The following is a 27,174-nucleotide window of genomic DNA, read 5'->3' as shown; positions in this document are numbered from 1 at the left end:
TTTTTATTTTTTTAGGTTTTGATACGACAACATTTTGTGATAATGCGTTTACGAAAACAGAAGTATGCACTAACCATTTTGGGATGGTTAGAGAATATTGACGAATGCTAGTAACATGTCAAGGAGAAGAAGTTAGCTTTGATAAAAGGAAGGTTTGAACTTTTGCGCAAACTATATAAATTATGGCAAACTCGAATCCAAATCCAACGTACACAAGTTTGTTAATCATTATGTATATAACCACAAAATCAAATTCAGAACTAATTTCCTAAAAAAATTCTGCTGTTACTTTTGTTTATATAATCTTGGGAATCTTTGTACGTTTTTTTTCCAAATAAAAAAGTGAAAATTTTCTCATTTTTATTCTTATATATTTGTTCTGAGTGTCCCGATTGATTTGTTGTCAAAACGATTTACAGATCCTTGAGTTTCCAAATAAGACAGATTTGACTTTTGTTGGTTTGTAATATTCCCTTCTTACATCATCGGAAACACAAATGAGCCTCTCCATGTGCTCACTTCCCTTCTCCAATAATCTCTTTTCGGGGCTTTCAATATCACACACGCTCTTTCTGTTTCTGTCACATCCATCTCTATTTTTTAATGTATGTATGTACCCACACAAAAAAAAATAACTTATTGCATGTCGTTTTTTACTATCATGTACTCGTTCGTATACATTATTTACATGCATGCCAAAAAGGTCTAGTATATATGATGATGATCAATAAAAAGAACTGATGTAAGTTTTAATCAGACATGTTAGAAATCTTTCTACGTTTTGCATTTTTTTCAGTCTTGACATTTGACGAGGTAATTGGAGCTATTGAAAAATATGTTTACTTGTTTAGGTTTCTGATAATATAATTGGTTAGAACTTACAAACCATGTAAAATGGGGAAAAAGAAACTATTCTATTTATTTCAAAAACTAATGATCAAATTTAGTTAAATTAACGAATACGTGGAATTGGCTATTGCCCGCAATTCGATTGGTCTGCAGGTTTTCATGGTACGACTAGGGAACATTTGCGTTAATTCTCAAAAGCTCCTTTTCTCTTCTTTTTTTTCTTCTTTCTGTGATTGTAATTATGAAATATACCAACTTTATAAATTACGTGGCCCCTCTTTTCTTAAAGAGTAGTAGTAGTATATATATTTACATATACAATACTATAATCAAAATGTCCTTATTTATACTTTACATTTGACATGACAATTATGGCATTTTAACGGCGTTAACCAACAACACATCACGTCATCATTCGTGGTTCGAGCGGTTTCGTAACCGGCAGTGAGGGGAGAGGAGCCAAATGTAGGGTCCTGCGTACGCGTCTCCTCGACAGCCGAGCCTTCCCTTCTCTGGCTCCATCTGAGAGATCTTCAATCGAACGGCTGTGGTTGCAGACGTTATAAACTCTCAATTATTTTAATTGATTATGACTTGGCTTTTTTCTTATTGGACGGTTGCGAACTGACTAGATCAGCTTGTAGCAGAAGCTGAAACACTTTGGTTTCATTTACTCTAGTTATAATAAAAGTATTGCTATAACTTCATTAACAAGTTAATTGATGACAAAACTATCCTGATTAATTATACCTTTTTGTGACCAAACATAACTTAGTAATTGTAAAACATTTGTGATATTTTGAAAGTTAAAGTCACAGCTGTATTGCTACAACTTCAATGTTTGTTTGATATTTTTATTTAGTTTAAGTTTCCTAAAGAGCCGATTAACTAAACATTCTTATTGTAACATGTGAACACTCGGAAGTTTCACTTTTTCGCTTTTGGCCATGGCTAAACAATGAAATGAAATAATACAAAGGGACAAAATAAAAACTATGAGACCCAAAGAGAAAACAGGGAGAAAAAGATGGGTTGTTTTGTCAATATCCGTAACGGATTTTTTAGTTTGTAAATAAAAGTGGTAACGCTAACGCAGTTTTTACGGAGTAGTATGGTAAACTAGTAAGTAAATCGCCGTGAGGATAGTGTTTGGAACTGCAAAGAACAAACAAAGGGATGATGAAACAAGTGTCGGACCTCGAGCAGCCTGTTTCTGATGATGCCTTAACTTGTCTTCTCATTTCAACACTCTTCTTCTTCTTTTTTTGGTCCATAAATTATTACGTACTAAGAAAACAAACTAGTGTTAATATGTTTTCCCATTGTAGATATGCAAATTGCGGTGTACGAGAGTTATTTTTTTTTGGGGAAAACAATAAAATAACTTTAAACGGAAAAAAAAAAAAAGAATACGTATGAAAGAAGCAAAATCTGGACGAATCCAAAGCGTCTTCTTAAATAAGTTTTGTGTGTTACTGTCACGTTAATAAAAAACATAAAAAGCATAAGAAAGAAGAAGAAGAAGGATAAGAAACGTGTGCTGAGTCTGTGTCTCAGTGACGCCAATTACTACATAGCTGCCGCAAGCACATTTAATCTCACTTCTCTAGGTCCCACTCATCGTCCATCATCATCATCATCATCACCATCATGTTGATCATTCAGTCATACATCATCATAGTCCCAACAAATGATGATGATCATCTTTTGTTTTCATTCGTAAGTTATAAGCTTTGACTTGTTAAGAGATTAAAACCGGCTAACACAAAACATTGGCTTATCAGTCTAATTAATATATGTAGACATCAACCTAACGTTTCCAAACGCATCCTTCTGCCGCGACCAAAACTTAACACGTCCCGTTTATGATGTAGTAATCGATCGCGGTGTATACTGTGTAAATGTGAGAAGGGCTAAAAAGGCAAAATGTATTATTATTACTACTTTAAAAAAATAAATTTACTTAAACAAAACAGTCTTGAAAAGCAAAGGTTGCCATCCTATTCCTCTCACAATCAGCGTTCTTATTGTCTCCTTTATTTATTTTATTTAAATGCAACTGATCTGTTTACTTTTGTCCTTGTAATCTTTTTTCTTTTTAGAAATCTATTCAAACCTAATAATAAAAGTGAAAAAAATTAAAGCCAAAAACCAATTGGACAAAATGATCTAAAATAATAGTGGGTGGGACACAAGTCCAATTCCATTATTTATTTTTTTGCTCAGTTAGTAAGTACTAATTAATTAATGTTTTTTTTTAAAAAAAAGAGTTATTCAAAAGCGTCAATATCACTAATTGCAGTCGGATTTTATTTTCTGAAAGGGTTTGGTATCTAGTAGTATCTACCAAACTTGTTCATCGCAATTGTGTATATTCTTTATAATAATATAAAATAAGAAAAAAACAAGTACAGAATATAAAAGAAATCATTCCATTATGGTTTAATTTTTCTATTTTATTTTTCTGAAACATATAAACAACATATGAACACTAGGATCTCATTAAGAAAGTAAGAACCCAGAGAAAAAAATAAACAAGTACTGAATATATAATATTCGTTTGATTTTATATTATGATTCTATAAACTTACTTAAGAACTATCACAAATTAAAAAAAAATCCTAATATAACGTAGGATCGATCCGTTGGAGGAAAAAAAGAAGGATTCTAAGAAACCCCCAATAATTATGAAAAAAGAAGAAAAAAAAAAACCATTTCCATGTATAATCACAGACCGGACACAAACTATGGAAAGTTTTTGTTTGTTGTTGTTGTTCACATTCACATGATATTGCAGCTTGATGTGTTCTCATCACTGAAGTAATCAGAATACTGGTCACCATTGTGAGGCGGATACGGGTGTTGGTGTGGATACGGGTATGGATGTTGTTGGTGCGGTTGAGGTGGCATATAGTTTACAGCTGGCGGTGGTCGAGCGTACATCATCGGCTGGAACCGCTCATTGCCCATGGCTCTTTGCTGGTTCATAACAGCGGCTAAGTATTGTTGTTGCTGCTGCTGTTGCTGTTGTTGCAAATAGGGGTTTCCCGCCGGCATTGAGTCTTGTCCACCTCCGCCGCTGCCTGGGACTTGGCCTTGGAAATATCCTGGTGGTGCTCCTCCGGATGCACCGCCGCCGCCACCACCGCCTGGACCCATTGCGGGTAATCCTTGAACTGCCTGCATATTATTACCCATTGGACCAGGACCAGGACCACCGCCCATTTGTGGTAGACTACCCATTGCTCCGCCCATTGGGCCACCCATTGCACCGCCCATTGGCATACTCATGGCCGGAGGTCCTCCACCGCCACCACCGCCTCCCATTGGACGGAAACCCGGCGGGAGTCCTCCACTCATGGGTCCTCCTCCGCCGCCTCCACCGCCCTTTTTACCACCGTTAGGGCCAGCATTCATCTGGCCTCCCCCACCTCCTTTGTTACCGTTAGGACCGCCGCCGCCACCTCCGACCATTTTTCCATCTAAGGGATGTCCACCACCGCCGCCTTTACCACCGTTCTTCCCTCCGCCTTGGTTCTGATTAACCATATTACCACCGCCACCGCCTCCTCCACCGGGACCGCCCTTCTTACTACCGTTTCCTCCGCCACCGCCAGCCATTTGAGCAGGGAAAGGCATACCTTTACCCTCAATTTTACCACCGGCGGGTCCAGGACCACCACCGCCGTTTTTATGAGCGTTTAACATCTGCTGAGCGTTAGGCATCATCATGTTAGGCATCATCATGTTACCACCAGGTCCAGGTCCACCGCCACCACCACCCATCATAGGCTTCATCTTGTTAGGCGGAGGTGGGTGGTCGTCAAACTCATCATCCTCCAGATCATCATCAAACTCGTCGTCATCTTCATCAAACTCATCATCGAACTCGTCACTGAAATCATCCTCCTCATCATCATCTTCAGGAACATTGAACTTCACAGCCTTCTGATTAGGATTAACAGGCATCTGAGGATTCTTGTTCATAGGAACAGGTCCAGGACCTGGACCCGGACCACCCTTTAACTGAGGAGGAAGCTTCAGATCTTGAAACCCTTTCATCTGCTGAAGTTGTTGTAGCTGCTGAGGATTCAACTGCTGCATCTGCTGTGGAGTTAGCTGCGGAAGAACCATCTTCGGTGGCCCACCACCACCACCGTTCTTTGGGCCTTCGTTGTTATTATTACCACCGGGGGGATTACCACCACCGCCTTTGCCGCCGTGATCAATCTGCATGCCTTTGAACTGATTGACCAAGTTGGGTTGGTTCTGATTGTTGTTGTTATTCGCCTTTGGAGCTCCTCCCCAGACTTCGGCATGTTTACCAGACTTCAAGAGCTTCTTGATTAGCACTGCCGGGTCTACGTTTCCAGATACAGTCACTTTCCCTTGCTCTGCGTCTATCTTTGTCGTGAAAACACCTAAGATCAACAAAGGACTTTGGAGTGTTAAGTCAAATCTTGATGACATAAGATTTGTTTTTTTCAAATTAAAAAGTCAAAAAAAAAATTTGGAAGTTTTTTGTTTTTTCTCACCTTCAATTTTCTGCAAGATTTTCTTCACTTTCTGCTTACAACCATCACAGTGAATGTTCACTTTGAGAACACAAGTCTACACAACAAACAAACAACAACAACAAAAAGAAACAGAGTAAATTATCATGTTACTTACTTGTAAGAATATATATAAAAAAAACATCAAAAGAAGTAAAGGTAATGAGCAAACCTGGATCTTCATAAACTCTTCTTTACTCATTTTTTGTCTCTTGCAACTAGTAACGAAAATTCAAATATATCTTACTGTTGTTACTAGATCTGAGACAAATCCTCTGGTTTCTTGAACGTTTTTAATCTGCAAAAAATATCAACAACAGAGAAAATGTTACTAACTAAAAGATGATAGATTTAGGAAGAAAGAAGAAGTAAAAACATCACACATGTTTTATACATTTTCTGAGAGGAAACACAAAATATGCTTTTTGAGAGAAAGAAGTCTCCTTTTCTTATTGGCTATTTGCTATACAAGGAAGACCAACTATGCAGAGAGAAGATTTTCAGAAAGCAGAGGAGACTTACTTGAATGAAGCAAAGAAGAAGAAGAAGAAGAAGAAGGAGGAAGAAAGAGTTTCAGACTTTACAGTAAGTTTGGTGAACATTAACTTCTCTACTTCATCTATTTCAGAATGAGAGGGAGAGAAGAGAGAGAGAGATAAAGAGAGGAGGGATGATGGCAAAGTTTGCTACTTGGTTATCTTTTTTAAGATGGGCTTTTAATTTATTAGGGAGAAATGAAGTGAGTGCAGTACTCTTATTTTGGTGTTTATATATTTACAAATCTTTTTTATTTTATTTTTTTGGTCATTATTATAATTTAATGGTTAGAGATGTGAAAAGTAAATTGTCAAACTAGATTAGGAGTATGTGTCATTTAAAGTATCTGGTTTTAGGAGTTGAGTTATTATTGGTATCACCGTTTTTTTAATGTTCTAAATCCGTATATATTAAATATATCTTCATTCTTCAGATACACATGGATTTTATGATTTTAGCTCGTTCAGTGTTTGTCAAAATTAGTAACTGAGTACATATGAAATATAGTAGTAATACAATAACAGTGTGAAAATAAACTATAACGTACAAAGGAAACGTTGGAACTCGGGCCAACTGGGGGCTAAGAACATTATGTGAATATTCATAACATCTCCTATATAAGAAATGTGCTGTTTAATTTAATTTTTTTTTTCCACTTTATTGGAAGAGCTCGGCTTATGTGGCTCGGCTTGGCCTCAACTAAATAAATAATTGTTTATTGGGCATTAAATTAGATTAATTGGATTTCTTGATCACGACAATAAGCCGGTTAATTTGACGTTACTATGTGATGAAAAACGTGAACTTGTTTCTCTTTATTCCTTCCGTATAAACCGGTCCTAGGAATTTTGCTACATTAAATTTTGGAATGATCTTTTTATTCTTTCTTACCACAATAAATTAATTTCGAAAATTTAATAAAAAGTTTTTTAAGAACCAATTATTCCTAACAGTCTAATTCAATCTTTATATTTTATTTTTGGTTTTCAGAAAATTAATTAATTAAAACAATTTAAAAATCTAAACTAAAAACGGTATTCACATGTATGATCAACTACAAATATATTCCAACCTTTTGTGATAACATATCTGTTTTTACTTTCTTTCGACAAGAAACAAACAAAACAAAAATATGTTCCGATATTGTGTGATAACGTATCCGTTTTAACATTATTTCAGAGATAAACAAACAAACAAAAATATTTCAACGATAAACAAAGAAATAAAATATGTTCCGTTAGTTTGTGATAACATATCCGTTTTAACATTATTTCGGTGATAAACAAAACAAACAAAAATATATTCCGTTATTTTGTGATAACATATCCGTTTTAATATTATTTCGGCAATAAACAAAGAAACAAAAATATGTTCCGATATTTTGTGATAACGTATCCGTTTAAATATTATTTCGGCAAGAAACAAACAAAATAAAAGCAAAAAAAAAACTTTTGAAAATCTTTCAGGCTTCTCTAAATATTTTATATGACATAAATTAAATTCTAATTTTTTTAATCTGATTATTAATACATAAGAATTCTTTTGAAAAGCAATGAGATAAAAAAAAAATTAAATAAAACATCATGAACAAACAACAAAATTTGACTAACACATCGTCCCATAAGCAATGTTTTTAGAAATGATAAATGTACAAGCAACTTTTAACTTATAAGACATCACAGAGACACCATTCATCAATATTTATACATGTAATATTTAGAGAAATATTATAAGATAATAATATGATAATTTTATATAGGCTTGATATCATCAAACAAGTCATTTAAATCATCCATTTATAATATTAATTAGTATTGTTTTATAGTATATACTAATATATGTTTTAATATATATTATGTTAATTATGGTTTTAACCTAATATGTTTTTTTTTGGGCGCAAAATACCTAATATGTATGGTAACGATTTAACTATGTTTTGAAAAATCAGAGTGGGTGTTGAATTGGATCACGCTCTACAAGATTAACTCAAATAAATTAGTGTGAAGGAATATACATATGTAACTAAATGCGATACAAAGCGAATACGTCGCTCAGGCAACCACGTTCATGTATGGCCATTTTAAAGTTGTGTTATTATTAATAGATATAAAATTATATTTAACAAAATATAAAATGTACTAAAAATATATATGTAAATATATGATTTATATATGGGGCTGCAAGAAGTTCATTTTCCTGCAAAAATTAATCTCCGTTATGAAAGAATCATGAGAAACTCTTGACATTTTAGTCCTTTGATTTGGTTTTCATCCGGTTTAGACTTTTGTATTTTGTTAGTGTTTTACTTAATATCGTTTGATTTATGGTCGAACTAAATATATTTGGATTAAAATTATATATCACATGGACTTTTCAGACCGGCTCAAAACATGGAGTGTCATGCACAAAAAGGTGGAGAAAATAAAATGAAAAATTAAAGCAAACAGAAAAAACAACATAAGAGTTCTTATCTTTCTGGTTTGATTTATATGACTGTATGCCCCAATCATGATTAATTTACTTTTACGATTCAAAGAAACTATTGACCATATCGATTCACATACTCGCAATTATATCATATCGCGCATGGCTTGTCTTTTCAATCATTAACAATTATATACTCGATTTGTGTATTTATTTCGTTTCATATAAAAATCACCACGGATCAGGTTTGGTAATAATAGAAACTAGCCAATACATTTACTCTATCTAATAATCTAAACAACACCCATAATTGGAGCCGGCACTCTAATGCTTATCCAATTTTGTAATGATATATAAAATCTGTATATAAGAAATAGAAGGAGCAACATAAAAAACTACAAATAGACGATGATAGTTTCCCACACCAAAACTATGCGTGAAATTTAAAATACTAGTCTATCAGTACGTAGAGCAATAACATTTTGGTCGACAATTAATATATCTTCAATAATTTAGTAAAAGTTAAAACATGAAATAGTGGGACCAACTAGATGAAAAAAATGACAAAATTAGTTAAAGAAAGAGACACGTTAAGACTAAAGAGAGATTTGGGCATAAGAATATGGGGGTTTAAATTTATTACTTTTTGTCTTAATGGGAAAAAAAGAGATTAAACCTTAAATAATGAATTCAAAAATGCTACTATATATATATGTTGTTCGAAACTAATAATGACTAAAAAGAGAGAAAATGGTAGAAAGAAAAACATAACAAAAAAAGGTAGGGTTGGGTAAATGATGAAGGCCTCACCCTTACGAGTTAACATAATCACGTTTTTCGGCCGCATCAGTTTTTCTTAATTTTGGTGTAATTAAGCATTTATTTTTACTAAGTTTAGTCACTTTTCTTCTACGCATATATCATTATTGCCCTTTGTCTCAAAAGCCTAAATTATGTAAACATGGCATGAAACACTCTCCCCTTATTTTAGTTTCCTTTTGGTTTTTAATTAAAATATTTTTGACAAAAAAAAAATTAAAATATATAATTATACTCTTTTCTTCCTTTAAAGATTTAACTGTTTGACGAAAAAAAGAAAAATTCACTAGTGATACCTGTCAATAAGTAAAGCGAATAAAACCAAAAATTAGTAAAGAGAAAAGAAAGGTTATGCACACACATGCATACACAAATTTATACAAATTTCATGAATTTTGTTTCTTCTAATTAATATTTAATTTCCAAACGCCTAAACACGGACTGATATCAAATATGAGCATGTTATTTGGTCATCCTATCTATATATTTTTTTTGGCAAATCCACCACGAATTAGTTGTTTTTGGCCAAATCCCAAACCACCAAGTGGTTCATGTACAACGCATTTGATCGTAGCAAAAACCAAAAATTGAAGCATTGAACATGTGTGAACCTCTGAACTTACGTCCAAACCCAACTCTAACAAGTAACTACCATAATAATGCTACCAATGCATGGGTTCATTTTAACTTCGATCATCATATCATACTTGCTTATTGAATAATATACATTTTTAATTAATGTACATTTGTGAAAATGTCGTGTCGTGTGCGTGGTAGAAAAATGGTAAAACCAACAAAATTTATTTTGCAGAATATCTTTTAAACAGGACTAAAACTTAAAATTTTTCTCAGTTTGAGTATCTAAAGTACTTTTCTAATTTCTCATTGGAATATTTTCCCGAAGTATTATGGTCAAAGACAAAGAAATAATAACACCACGTACATAATTAAATTTCAAATCCTAAGAGTGCAAACTATAAGATGTTAACTAGTAATAGTTGTTAGCATGCGATAAATGTGATCGTACCATTAGCTAACATAAATGCATTGTACATGGATATGATCATAAACCCGAATTTTGTAATTAGGTTGTTCACGCTTTTTAATTATATCCGACGATTTTCTTACACGTAAACTATAGGTTTAATGTAAACTATAGTTTGTATGGAATATATAGTCATATATGTTTTATATATTCCAACGGACGAGATACAAGGCATGTTAGGGGGTGTTGAAGCAAACAACAAAAATGTGAAAACGTTACTCGTAAAAAATCTAGTAGATATTTCAGTGAGAGTAATTTGTAGTTTTGTACCATATAATTGGATAGGACAAAAAGTAAAGTTAACTCGCATATCTATTGTATGATATAGGCCAAGTCTTTTATAACGAAAGGACATGGTACAATTTTGACATTTATGATAAAGTTTTAACGATGGCTGGGGAATTATTTGATTAAAACGTTACGACATTATTGAACTGTTTGAATTTTTTCTTGGGTAAATATATATTCTTGCCTAATTCAACATTATTTGACAGGAAACGAAAAAAGACTTTGATCTAAAGAAAAAAAAAATCTCAAAGACTTGAGAATTCGACAACATGAATACAACTTATCAGCTAACCATCAACGTTTGAGTTAATAAATTTTGTGTTTATTGCGGTAAAACTTGTAGCTGCATATTTGCCTAAAATGATAGGATTGAGTCACATGAGTCTCCAATGTTCACATGGGGTCATCTTCTTCTTATTGACAAAATGACATTAATTGGTGTTTTTGTCTCTATTCTCTTCTCTTGTTACCATCTTTTCCTTATAGATTCGTTTTCTTTTATCTTTTCTCTAAACGAATCTTATCACAAAACGTTTCCGACTTGAATTGTTATATTTTAGGATGGAAAATGTTATGTACATATTGGCTATTAATCCATATATAGTCGAATGTTGATAGAGTGAATGATAACAAAAGGTTTCAATATTTTTGGTAATTATATATGGTTGAGAATTGACAGTATGAACTGACGCAAATGATAATATCTTTGACGGTGGTACAAGATTCGTATTAGGCTCTTCAGAGCTAAACTAACACTGAACTAAACTACCGAACCTAGACTTCAACATTTTACAACACCTATAATACCAATAACTCTGGCGCATCCGTCTTACATCAACAGTTCTAAAACACCACAAATAGAACTTCAACTAAGCCATCATGCGCTACAAACATCTATGCGCTATCGCACATTGAATCCCTACTTAACATGTATCCGAAAGTTATGAGCCACTCCCTTTATATATTACAAATAACATAAAACCCTAGAGATTTACTTAAATATATCTACTGAATCTTCTTGATTATCCAAAAAGCACATTTCTTAAAAAGTCACATTATCTTGTGTGTTTGAGCTGCATCAGTTCTGTTCCACTAATCTTTCAAACACTTACGTTCTTGAATCATAGTTATCTTCATTTTTGAGTTTTTATCTCAGCCAAAAATTACACTTTTAAAACTAGTCTCGCTTGGATATTTAATTGCAAAATATCCCATTGAGGAACATCACTGATCATTTTTTCTACGGGCTAATGAATACAATTGTGGAGTTAGTTAAAACTTAAAACATCTTGATAGAACCCTATTTACTGTAAATTTAAATCTGAGAAAAAGAAGGGTTGGTCTAAAATAATATATAGGAAAGTGAAAGAAAATAAATATGTTGATACAGGGAAATAGGTGATAAATGAGAATCGTTGAGGAACTTTGATTAAACATCATGGTATGACTAGTAAAAATTGTCATAGGCAGAAAGGGAAATATATCACTTCGAATCCAATATATATAGTCCAGTCCAAAACAAGACAGAAACAATCACACATAGAACCTCTCACCTAGGGTTTTCAATTTTCATTGTTCAAAACTTTCAAAATTGTATGTGTTGCGTTTTTACAGTGTTATGTTTATGTTTTTATTTGTATTACACTTGAAAACACTTTTTTCTTTATAAGAAACATCATGTCTTAGACCTCTGATACCACCTGGTTCCAATAGGTATATGTAAAAATGATTTTGCTTGTGAAGAGGGTCACTTCACTACTATCAAATGAAGACTTTTTTTTGTATATTTAATATCTTCCTCACTTCAAAAGTTTGAACATTCTGTCAAAAAGAATGAACTCAAACTTCACTTTTCTAACTTTTTCTTTCTTTCTCAGGCTTAACTTCAATAGGAAACATTCTCCATCTCCAAACCAGCTTTTCCTTTTCTTTTAGCCTTTTTTTATAGAAAAAAGAGCAAAAAGGAGAGAGGGAAAAAAAAAAAAAAAAAAAGATTACTTCTTTGAATGTTCTTCATCAACTTCAGTTCCATCTCTCTTTATTATCTTTTGAATTTCTGTAATTATCAAGGTCCCCTTTTTTTGTCTTCTACACAAACTTTTACTTTCTAGAGAAGAAAGAGTTAAAAGAAAGCCAAATAAGGGACATATAGAGGTATCCATAACTCTTTCCAGAACCTTTCCTGTCTATCTTAACATAGAAGTGATTACTAGGAGGTTCGGTGTCTAGAGAGTATGACTCGATCCATTACTATAACCAACATATGGTTGCAATTTCAGGTAAGCATACAAAGAAATAGTATCCAATAACACATCAAAGAGATTAATAAGTGCTTCAAGCAGAGAGACACAACAAGAACTTCTCTAGAATCATTAGAGAGCTAATATATATATTACATTACTGATGCTTTCGTTTTTTCTTCCAAATTTCCGAAAACTAAGAGCAACAAATATGTACAGAGTATGAAATGAGGTTTGTTTAAGAAAACAGGGCATAAGAATTTGCTTCAAGGGTTTCCGAGAAAAAGAAGAAAGAATCAAACTTGGTGTTTAAGTGAAGGGAACAAACCTCTCCTTCAGTGTTGTTCATCACTACTTTCCACTTTCATCTTTACAAGTCTTTCGATAGGTTTTCGACAAATGGGACACTTGTTTGACTGAAACGGGAGTTCTTTTGCGCAGTCACCGCATAAACACTGCAAGAGACAACACATCATGATTTAGTCGTGATGACAATTCAACCAAAAAACTATGTTCTTGTAAAAGATTTGGTGTAGTAAGTCTAAAATGACAGAATGACAGACTTTGCATGTTCATGTTCGGAATTACGGGTAATAATAAGTGTACCGACTAAATGCAAAACTTGTGTTTAGAAGAAAGCAAAGAAAATTGGAAAAAGCTTTTACCAAATGTCTACAAGGCATGACGGCTGTGTCCTTAGGTTCAGTCAAGCATATGACACATTCTTTGCCACCGGTATCTTCTAAGCCCGACGCAGCATTACCTTGTGTGGTTGAGTTATCGATTCCATACAAGTCCTGTAGTTCATATCGTATTCCTTCAACTTCAACCCATAGGATCTGTTTCATGACTTTCACTTTAAAAGATCTATCGTTAGTCTTCTCCAAACCGGCTAGTGTGATTTGCTTATGAGCGAATGTTTCCTCTGAAACCGAGCTTGGTGGGATTACTGTCTCGGCTGATATTACAAGTGGGTACACCTCTTCTGTTGTTGGTTTGGATAGATCATCCAGTGAAAAGAAGCCTAAGTCAGTTCCTGTCCCTGAAGGTTGTAGAAACTTCTGCGCAGTACCTTTCTGGAAAGGTACTTTGGTTGGGGGGTAAGCTTCTGGTAAATGCGGAACGATTGTGCACTTTGATTCCTCCTTTGCAAAAAACATGACAGTGAAACTGAAAATGAGACAAGTAACACATCAATCAGACTCACTCTTGGTAATCTTCTTAATAATGTTCACAAAAGCCATAACCTTGGTATGCAACACACACGAGTATAATAAAGATTGATATTGTAGCTAAACTAGCTTAGTGTAGCAAACAATTACTTGACAACCGCAACTGCAATTAGCCAATCTAGTCCCTGTTCTGGTTATAATAATCATCACTAAACTTGGATCAATTGAATCAAATTGATCCTAAAAGAAAAAACCTAAATTCCAGTAACTACAAGCAAGCTGAGTCACATCATGTAAAATTTAAACCTTTTTGATCTAAATATGAGATTCATCATGTAAAGTTTAAACCTTTATGATCCAAATATGAGATTCAGTATAAATTAGAAGTCCCATCAACCCTAATTAGCCAATCTCATCCCAATTCCGAATTCTAAAGTAGGGAACTTTCACACAAATTCCGGTTTGTAAAATCATCAAATTAAGAGTTTTTATACCTGCCATCGAACACGGCATCGAAGACGAAGGAAACAAGATGATGACCAGGGTTAAGATCGTCTGGTTCGAGCTTCACCGTAGCTTTATTCACATTGACAGCATTCTTCACCTTTTTCGCGTTCTGGTGCTCCACAGAAGGCAGAGGTACCTGAACCGTAGGCGGACCGAAGTAAACCGGCCTCATCATCATAGTGAAATACGGAGGAGCATGTTGCGGGTAATACTGGTTTTGACCGTATGGTCCGTGATTAATATGCGGCGGAGGAGGCTGAGAATACGGTGGTTGTGGTGGTGGAGGAGCAGGAAGAGCGAGCTGTGGAGTTGAAACGAGGTGGTTGTGAGTGTAGCTGTAGTCGTTTTGAGGCGGCGGTTGTTGCGAGGGAGGATCGGCAGGGTGGTTATAGTACGGCGGACGAGAAGGAGGAAGAGGAGGAGGAGGGTGATTGTGGTTGTGACGGTGGTGGTTGTTGTCACGTCGACGGTTGCTGAAGGAGATCCCCATAGATAGACAGACTCTGAAGACAAGAGAGATTTGTAAGAGAAGAAGAGAAGAAGTCAGATCAAAGATTTGTCTATGTAGAAACTTAGAACATGTATTAACTACCTTTTTTTTAACCTACCTTGCACAGTTAAATTATATCTTACCGCTAGATTCACTGCCACTTTTGTATTTAAAAGTCAACGCGTTGTAACTTTTTTTTAATCGTACTTGACCGAAAGAGACATGACTATATATTTCTTCTTCCTATTCAAACCCTTGAAAAAACAAAAAATACACATATTTTAGCTTTGAATATTATTATGTTCATAAAAAAAATTATATTTTAGATATTTGGTGCTGTAGAAAGCTCAATACATACAAAAAACCAAAGAAAACAACATCACGAAACCCATTTAATTTCTTTATTTTATTCATTTAATACTTTAACACCCTGTGAACTAAATAATTACATCTCAGAAGAAGAAGAAAAAAAAACTTTTTGAAAATAATTTTTAATCTATGTTATTATACAAACCAAGAAAAACTATGCTTTGAAAGTTGAAGATAAAAAAGATTATCATACAAAGTATTCAGTAGCGTTTTATTTAAGGACTATGGTTGTCTCTTGTTCCTGAGGTTGTTGACCATCTATCTTTATCAAGAGAGGCTCGTTTAGATCCGTAGGAGCATCGTCAGTAACGGCCAGCTCCGGTGAGGCTGCAACCGCTCCGTTCATGTCTCCTCCGTGCTCTGCTAAAGCTTTTCTTAACGCGTCCTTAGCCACTTTTGTAACACAGACCATTAATATCACTGCAAATAAACAGAAACAGATAAAAAGAAGAAACAATAATTAGTGGTTCTGTGCATTAGCAGGTTGATAAAGATTCTATTGTGGAGAAACTTAGGAATTGTCCAACTAACCGGATATTACAAGGCTTGAAATCAAGATGGCCTGCAAAAGGCAGAACACAGGTTAGAAGAGAGATTGAAACAAGAAGCTGAAAATGTCGTTGAATTTGTGCAAAAATATTACCCAGCGACTTAGTGAGAATTCCCTCCACTTGTGAGTCACATCAGAAAGGTCTTTTAGAGTTGTTCCAACATACACTAGCGCAAGCGTTATTGGCTGCGAATTAATAATGTATCAAGATGTTATTCTTTTGATCTTACGATTAAAACATTTTACAGTGGTTACAGAGAGGTGAAGTAGATTAATTTACCATCATCCCTAACCAAGAAGAAAGCAAGTATGGACCTAGCCGAATTGGAGTTACAGATAAGAGGTAGTTCAACATGCTGAAGGGGAGAAGCGGTGCAAGCCGGAGCAGCAAGCATATCTACATTCCGTTTTGCATATTCGTAAGTACAAAAAGGAGTGTTAAAAAAAAAAGGATTCAAACTTGGTAGGTTTAAAGTGCAAACCTTGAAACCAGATTTCTGAATCGCGAGCGCCACCGATTGAAACTGAGGATAATCCTTCAATTTTGCAACTACAAAAGGTTTTCCAATCTGCATAAGAACATTTACCATGTAAGTTCCAAACAATAAGGATAACGTCTGTGCATATCTTCTAAGTACATAAGAACTTTGTGACACTTACTGTACGGCCTAGAAGAAATGCTGCTCCTGAGCCAAGTGTAGCACCGACTGAGTCTGCCACAAAACCAATTGGCAGCCCAAAAAGGTATCCACCACCGATCTGAAAATCACAAACTTCAACCAAATAAGATTTCAAAAATTTATAGGTAAACATGTGACTCTCCAAGAGGATAAAATCTCAAAGTAGACAAAACTCTCTAAGTGGATAATAGCCATAATCTATATCACAAAGAAAAAGAATCTGATGCACATACCGTGAGAACCGAGGCAGGAACAGCCAAAACTGTTAGAGGAATGTATGCAACAGCTCTGCAAACATTACAAAAGAAAGACAAGTTCAGTACCGAGGTATACAACCTGCCGAAAAAGGGCATCCTAACTCTTATGCTCCTAAATTTCTAGAAGTTTTATGTGCATAGACTTGATAAATCCATGGATAAACATTAGTAATGAAACAGATACATATCTACCGCCATTACTGCTGCTGTAGCTCATCGCTATAGTACACGCAAGGATCTAATAAACTTCAAATCCCAAGAAACAAGAAGAAGAAGAAGAAGAAGAAGAGTCACTTACAGGACTAAAGGTCCCCAAGGCCCTAGATCTTGTTCAACCCATAACAAAAAATCCTTCAAAAGCTGAAAAAAAAATACAAAGAAATAGTAAGTTTCAGACCATAAACTAGCTGACAAATCAACAATACTCCAAAATGAGACGAATTCAAAAAGGAAAGATAACATCCAGAGACAAATCTATTAGCTTTACTACCACATTTGCTTCTGCTAACCAATTCAGGCACACATAAACACATCTCATACCCACAAATCATATGCAAGGGGTAAAAACAAAAAAAGCTCAATCCTTTTCATTGCTACAAAACCTCAAATGAGATGAATTGTGGGAATTTGCAGAGATGATCCAACAAAAACAAAAACAAAAACCCATTTCATTAGAAACCCTAATTTAGCTAATTACGGACCTTCTCAACGGGGAGAAAATAGCAAGCTAAGACAATTGCAGCTATAAGGATAAGGAGAACCGAAATCCGAAGACAAGATCCCCACGTTAACGCCATACGACGCCTCCGGCGACTCTTACACGGCGTTCCCGGGATTGATTCTATTTGACAAGCAGCGAGCTATTATTGAGAATTACGACAAAAAAGCAAAGAATCTTTACGAAATCCTCCTCCTTTGTGTGTGTGTGCTTGCTTTGGCTTGGCTTGGAGATGATCTAATCTCTCACACGGAAAAAGGACAAGACTTTAAGGATTTTATTGGGAGGGGAGGTTTCGTGAATAGAGGGATGATGGGATTTGGATTCAATTCAATTGTTGTTGATTTGGTTTGGAGGAGAGTTCCATGTTTAGCGTGAGAGACATGGCATTATCAGAACTCTGTGACTGGTTACATTAAACCGCGTGGCCCGTACCGACTCTTTAATTCGATTTCAATAATACTACTACTATCTTTTTAATTATCTAAACAAATTTATATTTAAAAATTAAATACAATGAAATTTTTTACTTCTCTAATTTAGATAACCAATTTTTTTTTTGTTAATTCACAAAAAAAGTATTATCCCATATGTTTAAATTAGTGACCGCGTATATGCCGTTTGGTTTGCTCGTTTTATGATTGTATATATATTATGTAAATTAAATTAAATGACATTAGAAAAGAAGATCTTTGACCAAAAAATAAATAATGAAAAGTAAAATAAAATAATGATTAAGTATTTAAGTGACACGATACCACGAGATGAGTATATGATCGCCTCCGGATCCTCTGCTTACAAATTTTATTGACAGAAGTTCTAATTTCTGGGATTTGGCTCAGCTTACGCCTACATTTGTACCGGAAGATATTGCTATAATTTCTGCTTTACTATTGCGACAGCTGGATAAACCAGATTTGCTGGGATGGCATTTTATCAAGTCTGGTAAATATTCGGTTAAATCAGGGTACCATTCTTTTTGCTCACATCTGCCGACTCCCGCTGAGCCAAAAGTACTTGGGTCGGACATAATACTTCTTCAGGCTTTTGTATGGAAAATTAGGTGTCTCCCGAAACTCCGTCACTTTATGTGGCAAGTTCTTTCGGGTTGTGTGGCAGTTACCGCTAATCTATGGAAACGTGGTATGAGTTGTGATGCTATGTGTGGTCTTTGTGGTTTTCAGGAGGAAACTATTAATCATACCCTCTTTGAATGTCCACCAGCTATACAGGTTTGGGCTTTGTCACATTTCCCGACAGCCTTGGGTGTCTTCCCGTCAGAATCAGTTTTTACGAACATGGATTTCCTCTTTTGGCGGTTCACAAATGTTCCAACACATGAATTTTTTCCCTGGATTTTGTGGTACATCTGGAAAGCGCGTAATGATAAACTCTTCAGTAATCTGGATTCCAACCCTCTTGTATCCTTTGGCTAGCGGAGGATGAGGCCAAAGCATGGGCATTAGCTCAAACAGAGGATATGGCATTAACATCGGATATTAACGTGGAGGTTGTTACCCGGGGAAGTAGGGGCTTAAGAGTTTCTAGTTCCTTGTCGAGTTATACTTGTTTTATTGATGGTTCTTGGAAAGCAACGGATCGTTATGCGGGTAGAGGGTGGTTCTACACGTCATCATGGGGTGACGTTCCCACTATGGGAGCTGCCAACCTTCGCCGTAGTCTATCCCCTCTTCATGCCGAGATTGAAACCTTTGTGTGGGCTATGCGTTGTATGATTGGGACGGATAACCAATCTGTCGTTTTCCTTACCGACTGCTCCGACTTAGTGAAGCTGGTGTCTTCGCCTTCTTAGTGGCCAGCCTTTACACCTTATTTGGAGGACATCCATGCAGACAAAGAGGAGTTTATTTCATTTTCCCTAGCTTACATCCCGCATTCTCAGAATAGCCAAGCGGATAATTTGGCGCGACGTGTTCGCACAGTTCCGCATTTAGCTACTTATGTTAACAATGTACTTTCGCATTGGCTTGTTTGAGCCAATCTTGTTTGTCTGTTATAAAAAAAAAAAAAATGCTACAAGATGCATATTTCATTTTAATTATTCAAATGAGTCCTTCATTCATTACAAATGGATGGTCAATCATTTATTTATAGTATTTGTATAAAATATGATAAATATACACATAAAAAAGATGTGATTTAGAAATATTTATTCAAGTAACGAATTCTTTTCAAAAAAAAAAAAAAAGCAATGTCACTATTTTTGACCGAATAATCGGATAATTATTGAATTTTAAGCTGTGACTAAAATTACCAAATTTTACTGCTAACAACATAATCAACAAAGTGTACACAAGACAAATAAAAGAATCTCTCCTAAAACCTTAAATCAGCTCTCTACTCTACTCATTTATCTTACACAAACTGCATTTAACAAGACATGAACAAGCATGAGATCCACAAAGTACTGATGCCCAATCTCGCCGTCTCTCCACCGCATCTTGGCCGGAGCTTTCCCGTAGTGAACCCCGTCGTTACACCGGGTATCAAAATGCCACGGATACGTCATATCGAAGTTATCAATCACACCCGAGACCAATCCTAGTTCCTTCATTTTCTCCAAAAACACACCGTTGTACACTTCCATCTTGCTCGGGTTAAACGCTAGCGTCCTCGCGTAACCGCCCGTCGCAATAGTGTTCCTAAAAACCACTTCTGGCGGGCGGAATCCTCGAGCTTTCACCGAGTCAAAAACGTTTCTCCAGAACGCAGTCGCGGTTTTAGCTCCTTTTGTAAACGCTCTAAGGTTAGACCAATGAACACCGTCATGTAGACCCGAGTTAACGATCATCACGTCCGGTACACCAGTCTCTTCGACGAAATAGCTTTTAAGCAACTCTCTAAAGGCCTCATCTTTAAGTGAATCAAGACCTTGATAGTTCCGAGTCTCGTTCCAATGTCCATTAAAAACACTCGTGATCCTAACTGTTTCAGACGAGTTCTTCGGATTCGAGAACTTCAAATCAAACTTCCTCGGCACAGCACCAATCTCCGGATGACCCAATACAAAGTTCAACAAGTTCCTAATCGAATCAACATGGTTCGAGTCTCCCCAGAAGAAGATCCATTTGTGCTTCAAACAATCCCAAGCCGAATCGTCTGAGAAGAGCTTAAACGAACAATGGCTAGAGTAAACCCAACCATTGCTCTCTAACTCAGCTAAAGCTCCATAGCACCATGGTTCACGGCAAGGGAAATTAGCCGGTAAGCAACGGTAACGTCCGTCGTTGCTGATCTCGCATTCATCGTTCTTACCAAGCCTAACCCACCGACCAGACCAAACATCTCTGTCGAAATCAGACCGAACACATCTCCGAAGCTCCGGCAAAACAACGTCGGGTTTATTGGTAAACCGTAATCTGAAACTACGTAGCTTTCTGTCGAAAGCGAAACGAGATGGGCTTAGTTTAAGACCATGGAAGCGGCGAAAGAGCAAAACAACGGTGAGATTGTAAACTCCGGCGAAATCAGGATGAACCTGAAGAGACAAAGTGTAAGTTCCGTTTCCTAAATCTTTCACCGGCGGTCTAGATTTCCAGTTTTCGCCGGAGAGATCAGTCTCGAAGTAATCTCCACCGATACAAACCCGTTTCCCAGAATCGTCTAAAGATTGAAACTTGAATTCGTGAATCTTACCAGCCGTCAACTCTACTGAACCCTTCCCGTCGATTCCCGGAACTGAAATCTCAACGGTCTTTGCTTCTCTGCACTTCTCTCCTCCAGGAGGAGCCAACCAGTTTCTTAAAACATTCGCCGTGAAGTTCTGCTCTTGCTCGACAGAGATCCAAGAAAGCTTCTTCACCCGGGTCGGATCCAGATCCAGAGAAGGAGGAGAAGTGAGCCGCCGCATGGAGTAAGAGTTGAGTCTCCATGATTTTTCGATGAAGGTTTTGAGTGTACAACTGTCAATGGTCCATACGATATTAGGAAGAAGACGAGTGATGTTAGAGCGCCTAATCTCCATTGATGAATGTGATGACTCAGCGCCGGTGACGGAATCACTACTTTCCCTGGCATCTGAAGAACTCTTCTTGACGACAATAGGAAAGAAATCAAATTTGACGCCACGGCGAGTTCCAAGGTTGGATTTTTTTATTGTTGTTCTCAGTTTTGATTAAACTCGAGAAAGGAAATAAGTAATTACAGAGTAGGTAAGAATAAGAGAACTCTGTGGACTGTGGAGTGCGGAAGAGTAAGGATATACGTACAGACGATTATACCCTCGTGAATAAGCGGAAACTACCATTAGCTCCGAACCGGTGTGATCGCGCCGCCAACCAAGGAAGCGTGTGTTTAGAAGTCGCGTCGGCGTGACGTCTGGTTAAACATGAATCGGCCGTGTAGTGTACGGTGGGATTTTAGAGACAGTGTTGGCGTCACGTGTCTTGTTTGTTTTGTCATTGTCGCACCGCCGCTTACAATAATATCTTTCGCCGGAATAATATTTCATAACTGATGACAACTCTTATGCAAAGATGTGGCTTTTGTTCCAACAGGAATGCTTAAGATAACGAACCTTGACAAAAAAAAAAAGAAAACAGATATTGAGATAAAAGAGAACGGTTAAGTTTGGCTGCTAATAATGATCCATCTTAATCCTTTTGGTTAACTGAAAAGTCAAACATTTTTTGGTAAACAAAAAAAACTACCATCTTTTAGTTAGGAAGATATTGGTATTGTATGATGTTGATTGTCTAGGAGAAAACAGTTACATCTACAAAAATGGAAATTTCTGTTAATTAACCTAGCCTTTGACGTGACACAACTCAACGTCTATTATTGGTGGTGAAGTTTGGTGATAGTTTCTTGGGAGATGTTTTATCATCTCTACCTTCTTACTTTTGGTTACTTACTGATTCAGGTTTTTTCATGTTCAGGAAGGCGGAAGCATAGCTGTTCAAACTGAACTTATGGACTCAGCAAGACAAGGCATATTGAAGATTATATAGCAAGAAAACAATTTTTTTTTGGTTAACAGACAAAACAAAGCAACAAAAGAATTGAAGATATACAACAGAAGGAAAAGAAAAAAAAAAATTTTTAAGGAGAAATGATTATGATTCAGCCAAGAAGTGAATTAATTCATGAGACTCAGATTTCAAATTAAGTTTCCATCCACATACTGTATATGGAAAAAGCAGATTTAGCTCCAAGGATCATCCCAACCACTGGGTCCTTCTCTTTTGACAAAACCCATAATGGCTTGAACAGCTTCATGAACTCTATTGGAGAGAGAATGATTCCCATGCTCTATCTCCACTTTCTCTGCTCCACCCATTGCTTTACTTAATCTGTAATCACACACAGATCAAATCATTCATTCCTCTATGATTGGGTTTCTTCATGTGCAGTCATTTCTATATCATTTTCATCCAAAGTTTGCATCTATAGTTCTCCATATATACGTATATTAACTACCATTCTAAACAGATTCTAGATTCTCGTATCCTCTCAGTTCTAGATTTTTATTGTTACAGTACTTTAGTTTAATGGCCTCACCTATTAACCAATGCCTTTTTGTCGACATATTCCGGCACATACTCATCACCCATGGAGAAAATCACCTGTGTAGAACCAGGACATAGATGATATAATCAGCTAATCCGTGCCCAATTGGCCACCACAGAAAAAAAAAAAAAAAAAAGACAATTATGTTCATCCGGACTGGAAATGCTTTACAAGGTTGGTTTTGTTTTACCTGACAAGGTGTGTTAGCCATATGCCCAAGTCTAGTTTTCAACTGATCATCACTAAGGTCAGAACTAAACATATCGTCATCCCCCATGTAAGCGCAAAGGGAGTGATATCTGCAGGACACAAGCAAAATATAATTTTTTTTGGAATCTAGACATGTTTAAACACACAATTCTTCCATTTTCAAGTCTGTGACTATGGTACAAAGACATATAGAGATTTACCTATACGCAGAGATTGGAGCACAAGGATCAGCTTCTCTAGGCATTAGCTCCTCTCCTTTACCTTCTTCTATCATGTTTGCAGCCAAGTCTATCATAGTTGGTGTTTCAGGAAGCGTTGCTTTGTACTCTCTATCACTGACCGGTGCCTACATAATTATTGCAATAACCAGTATGAACTAAAGTCGAAATATATGATACAACACACAACACAAGACCCAACTTCAAGGCCTTTCACATAAGAGAATGAGTAGCTTTAAGAAAATAAAAAAATGTACAAGTCAGAATCTAGAACTAGCACCTGCAAAATTGCAGCTCGGACAGCTCGGGAGCATGCAGCATTTGTTCCCATATAATACACAATATCCTGTTAAGAGCGAGAAGAAAGAGTTTCTGTCATCACTTTCTTACAGAACCATGAGGAAAACTGTTTGGGAGCATAACCAATCACCTGGCAGCCAGTGCTATGACCAAGCAGAACAACACCCTCAGAGTTCTCTTTGTTGATGAGATAGTTTATTAGCTGGTCGATCTCTTGAGCATCCTTCATCAAAAGGAACAAGAATATATTGTTAAGTACATTGCTGAATGGAGAAATTCTTAGCTTTTCCCCAGAGTCAAACAATATAACAAGGCAAGAAGAAATCAAATTCAAATAAATGATTACTTGTTTCAAGCTGGAAGTGCCAAATCCAGAATACGAAGACGACATCAGTAGTTGAACAAGTGACCATTTCTCTTTATCCAAAGCAATTGCAAGAGGTTCCAAGTAACTGAAACGGCCAATTTATGAAAGTTCTATCAATTAATATAAATGAGATTTTCATAGGCCAATTCATGCCAAAAGATAAAGATTAAGATCAAAAGAGAGAAGCCACATACTCAGTAGCTAAAAGTCCATCGGTTAGTCCACCGATAAATACCACTTGTTGTTTATACTCTCCGGTCTTAAAAGCCACCTAGAGATACACATGAATGAAACAGACAAGCAAAGCTGTTGTTACTACCAGAATCTAACCATGGAAAAACTCATAAACAACAATCCCAGGTAACATCCAATCCTGAGTTTTTTGTCAGAAAGGAACCATCTTTGTAAACTTGGATGATGATCACTGCTGCTATATAAAACTAGTCAACTGATGCAAAAATGAAATCAAAGGTCTCTCACATGGGCTTGGAAACGTTAACCTTAAGCAACCCAATAAAAGGAACAAAAAGGAAAAACCTTTTTGGTTTGATGTAACTCAAAAGCAAACCCAAATTTAAACAAATCGAAATTGGAGAAGGAAGAGAACCTGAATGGATTTGGGACCGTATTTGAACAAAACTCCACGAAATTGATTCTTCCCTTTGATTGGTCCACCATAATCTCCGCTTCCGCTTCCCCCTCCAGCCATGGAAGAGCTTTTAGATAGCTTCGCGGTGCCGGATTTATCACCACGGCCACGAACGATTCCGGAGAACCAGGACGTCGTCGTGGAGGGTGAAGAAACTGTCGCCGTGGAAGACGATGATCCCGATGTCGACGCCGCCGCAGTAGCAGCGGCGGCGGCGGAAGAAGAGGGAAGGGAGAGAGACATTTGTTTTGTTTTGGCGACTGTGTGTGGCGGTTTCAGATTTCGTTTTGTGAGAGACAAAATGAAACTTTTAGAGAGTGAAATGCACGCTCCATCATGCGCGTGGCGAGAGAAAAAGTCGTTGGTATTACATGTAACGTCTTAAACTCTTTAATGACATTAATTAGTCTATTAGACAATTACGATGGCTCATAATGATAATTAATTAGATTATAATACTCTGTTGTGTGATGTGTGTATAACTAGGTTTGAACCCGCGATACACCCCGAAACTATTTTTGTTTTTATTCTGTTTCTAAAACATTTAAATATTTTAGTAAATATATGTACATTTATTTTTGAAATAATTATCATTAGTTATGTTTTTCTTTAAATATTTTATAAATTAAAAGATTTATACCATTAAAAATTAATAAATGTATGTACTGAAACAGTTGCGGACATGTATATACTTTCACGGGTTTCATAGGATGGTTAATTATTTTGTGAGTTAAAAATCTATAATATGTGAAATAAATTAATATTTTTAACTTTAGTTCAAACCCGTAATGTCAGGTCGGTTCTGGAACAGGTTTAATGACTTTAATCCGCAAAAATTATTCTATAAAATCCATAGGAGTATATAGTCTGCACCCATATGCCCCGCTTGAGTTTACAGAATTAGGATATGTAAGCATTTTACTAATTTAATTCTTTTAGTTTTGTTTTAACTCGCCATGTGAGGTCTGATCCGCAACAGATTTAATGACTTTAACCCGCAAAAATATTATTACTTTGATTAAGAATATTTTTTTTTCAAGTTTAAAGAAAGTTATATTTATTTAATTAATTATCAAATTAGTATTTAATGCAAATAGTAGTGGTTCCGATTTTTTTGGAAAGTTAGGATTATGAGAGAATAATTGTTTACAAAAATCAGAAACTTTATCATAATTTAATTAAGTCTTGTAAATAGGTGGCAAGTTTATGATTTATTTGCTAAATATATTTGAAAAATGTATATACAGATATAGATAATAATTTTAATTTGACGATTTAATAAAATATTAAAATGTTATTAGGATCTTAAACGCCCAATTTTGAGATGTATGAATCCTTTTGTAGAGCCCAATAAGATAAACAAACTAGGCCCATCTGTTGACATATATTGATGTTTCGTAATGATATAAGTATGATTTTTTCGACTAGTGTGACTTTTTTTAGTTAGCTAAACAATGTAATCGTTATGATTAGTTTAAAATTTAAGATTACTGTATAAAATTATATAATACAACGCAGAATCCATCCGACAAAACAGAATGTATGATTCAGATTTCACTATATGGTTTGTGAACAGAAATTTCCCATCACGACAACGATTTTCTTAATCTAAGCATTAGAGCAAGCTCATCGGTAATACTACCATGAGTGTCTTTTGAATTAAAAAAAAAAAAAAATTAAAAAGTTGAGGAGAGAGACAGATCTCGTGTCTCCCAGCAGATAAATTAAGACCCTTTCAGATCCTCTTTTGTTTGGTTGTCACTATTTAATTGGTCAATTTAAAAACAAAAATAATTAATTAAATTAGATAACAACTTTATATTAAAATACTAATAAAATCAATATAGCATCTTAATTTTGAAGGTTGACCGATTGACATACCTTAGTGGACTGACTATTAGTTTTGTTTTTAAAAAAAAAAAAAATTAATCTTATACTCCATCTGTTCCACAAAGATTGATGTTTTGAAAGTTTTACACATTAAAAAAAACAATGATTATTGAATTTAAATATATATATATATATTTTTTGATTAAATAGATATTATTTAATTTTAAACCAATAACAATTCAAGATTTTAAATATTTTCAATGATTGCTTCTTAAAGTTTACAAAACATCAATTTTTGTGGGCCAAAAAATATTCTAAAACATCAATCTTTGTGGGACGAGTAGACTTTATAGTTATTAGTTATTGGCACATAAAATTTATTATTGTCTCGTAGTAACAATGATTAACGTTTGACAATGATTAATTTATTAGAGCATCGTTACTATGGTTTCTCTTATGAATACTCTTGGATTTGGACCCCAAAATATTAATAAAAACCTATATATGAGTCCATGAACTTGAGAATCGTTTCTGTCGGAAGCATTCCGAGCAACCCCAAGAGAACGATATGTG

At 35.5% G+C, this 27,174-nt stretch overlaps 4 protein-coding genes and 1 pseudogene across 6 annotated transcripts; all 5 read right to left on the bottom strand.

Moving 5' to 3' along the window:
- Positions 1-3,395: 3,395 nt before the first annotated feature.
- Positions 3,396-6,149, bottom strand: LOC104706226 (heavy metal-associated isoprenylated plant protein 33-like). 2 transcript variants are annotated; one of them, XM_010422393.3, is made up of 4 exons: positions 5,925-6,149; positions 5,575-5,700; positions 5,385-5,460; positions 3,396-5,270 (listed from the first exon to the last, which is right to left on the bottom strand). In XM_010422393.3, exons 2-4 carry the CDS (start codon positions 5,602-5,604, stop codon positions 3,631-3,633), a joined length of 1,746 nt encoding a protein of 581 aa, XP_010420695.2. In that variant the 5' UTR covers positions 5,605-5,700; positions 5,925-6,149; the 3' UTR covers positions 3,396-3,630. The 2 variants fall into 2 exon arrangements, with proteins under 2 accessions (XP_010420695.2, XP_010420696.2); XM_010422394.3 differs by having other exon boundaries at positions 5,797-6,143.
- A 6,709-nt stretch (positions 6,150-12,858) lies between these two features.
- Positions 12,859-15,129, bottom strand: LOC104706225 (putative E3 ubiquitin-protein ligase LUL3). The gene is made up of 3 exons (XM_010422392.3): positions 14,422-15,129; positions 13,421-13,925; positions 12,859-13,210 (listed from the first exon to the last, which is right to left on the bottom strand). The coding sequence occupies exons 1-3, from the start codon at positions 14,922-14,924 to the stop codon at positions 13,091-13,093; spliced, it is 1,128 nt and encodes a 375-aa protein (XP_010420694.1). The 5' UTR covers positions 14,925-15,129; the 3' UTR covers positions 12,859-13,090.
- Positions 15,130-15,303: 174 nt separating this feature from the next.
- Positions 15,304-19,944, bottom strand: LOC104706223 (uncharacterized). Its single transcript, XM_010422391.3, has 9 exons — positions 17,482-19,944; positions 17,079-17,140; positions 16,757-16,811; positions 16,504-16,602; positions 16,326-16,412; positions 16,124-16,240; positions 15,937-16,029; positions 15,825-15,855; positions 15,304-15,713 (listed from the first exon to the last, which is right to left on the bottom strand). Exons 1-9 carry the CDS (start codon positions 17,575-17,577, stop codon positions 15,505-15,507), a joined length of 849 nt encoding a protein of 282 aa, XP_010420693.1. The 5' UTR covers positions 17,578-19,944; the 3' UTR covers positions 15,304-15,504.
- LOC104706222 (uncharacterized) lies at positions 19,720-21,677 on the bottom strand (annotated as a pseudogene). The gene has a single exon (XR_015563832.1). The product of XR_015563832.1 is annotated as an uncharacterized LOC104706222 (transcript).
- Positions 21,678-22,440: 763 nt separating this feature from the next.
- On the bottom strand, positions 22,441-25,349 carry LOC104706221 (UPF0613 protein PB24D3.06c-like). Its single transcript, XM_010422390.3, has 9 exons — positions 24,730-25,349; positions 24,317-24,393; positions 24,102-24,207; positions 23,886-23,978; positions 23,736-23,801; positions 23,438-23,583; positions 23,218-23,326; positions 23,019-23,083; positions 22,441-22,810 (listed from the first exon to the last, which is right to left on the bottom strand). The coding sequence occupies exons 1-9, from the start codon at positions 25,012-25,014 to the stop codon at positions 22,663-22,665; spliced, it is 1,095 nt and encodes a 364-aa protein (XP_010420692.1). The 5' UTR covers positions 25,015-25,349; the 3' UTR covers positions 22,441-22,662.
- Positions 25,350-27,174: the final 1,825 nt, after the last annotated feature.

This window comes from Camelina sativa, chromosome 8, assembly GCF_030686135.1.
Source record: "Camelina sativa cultivar CO46 ecotype springtype chromosome 8, ASM3068613v1".
Taxonomy (NCBI): Eukaryota; Viridiplantae; Streptophyta; class Magnoliopsida; order Brassicales; family Brassicaceae; genus Camelina; species Camelina sativa.
This window is presented reverse-complemented; position numbering and strand designations above follow the sequence as displayed.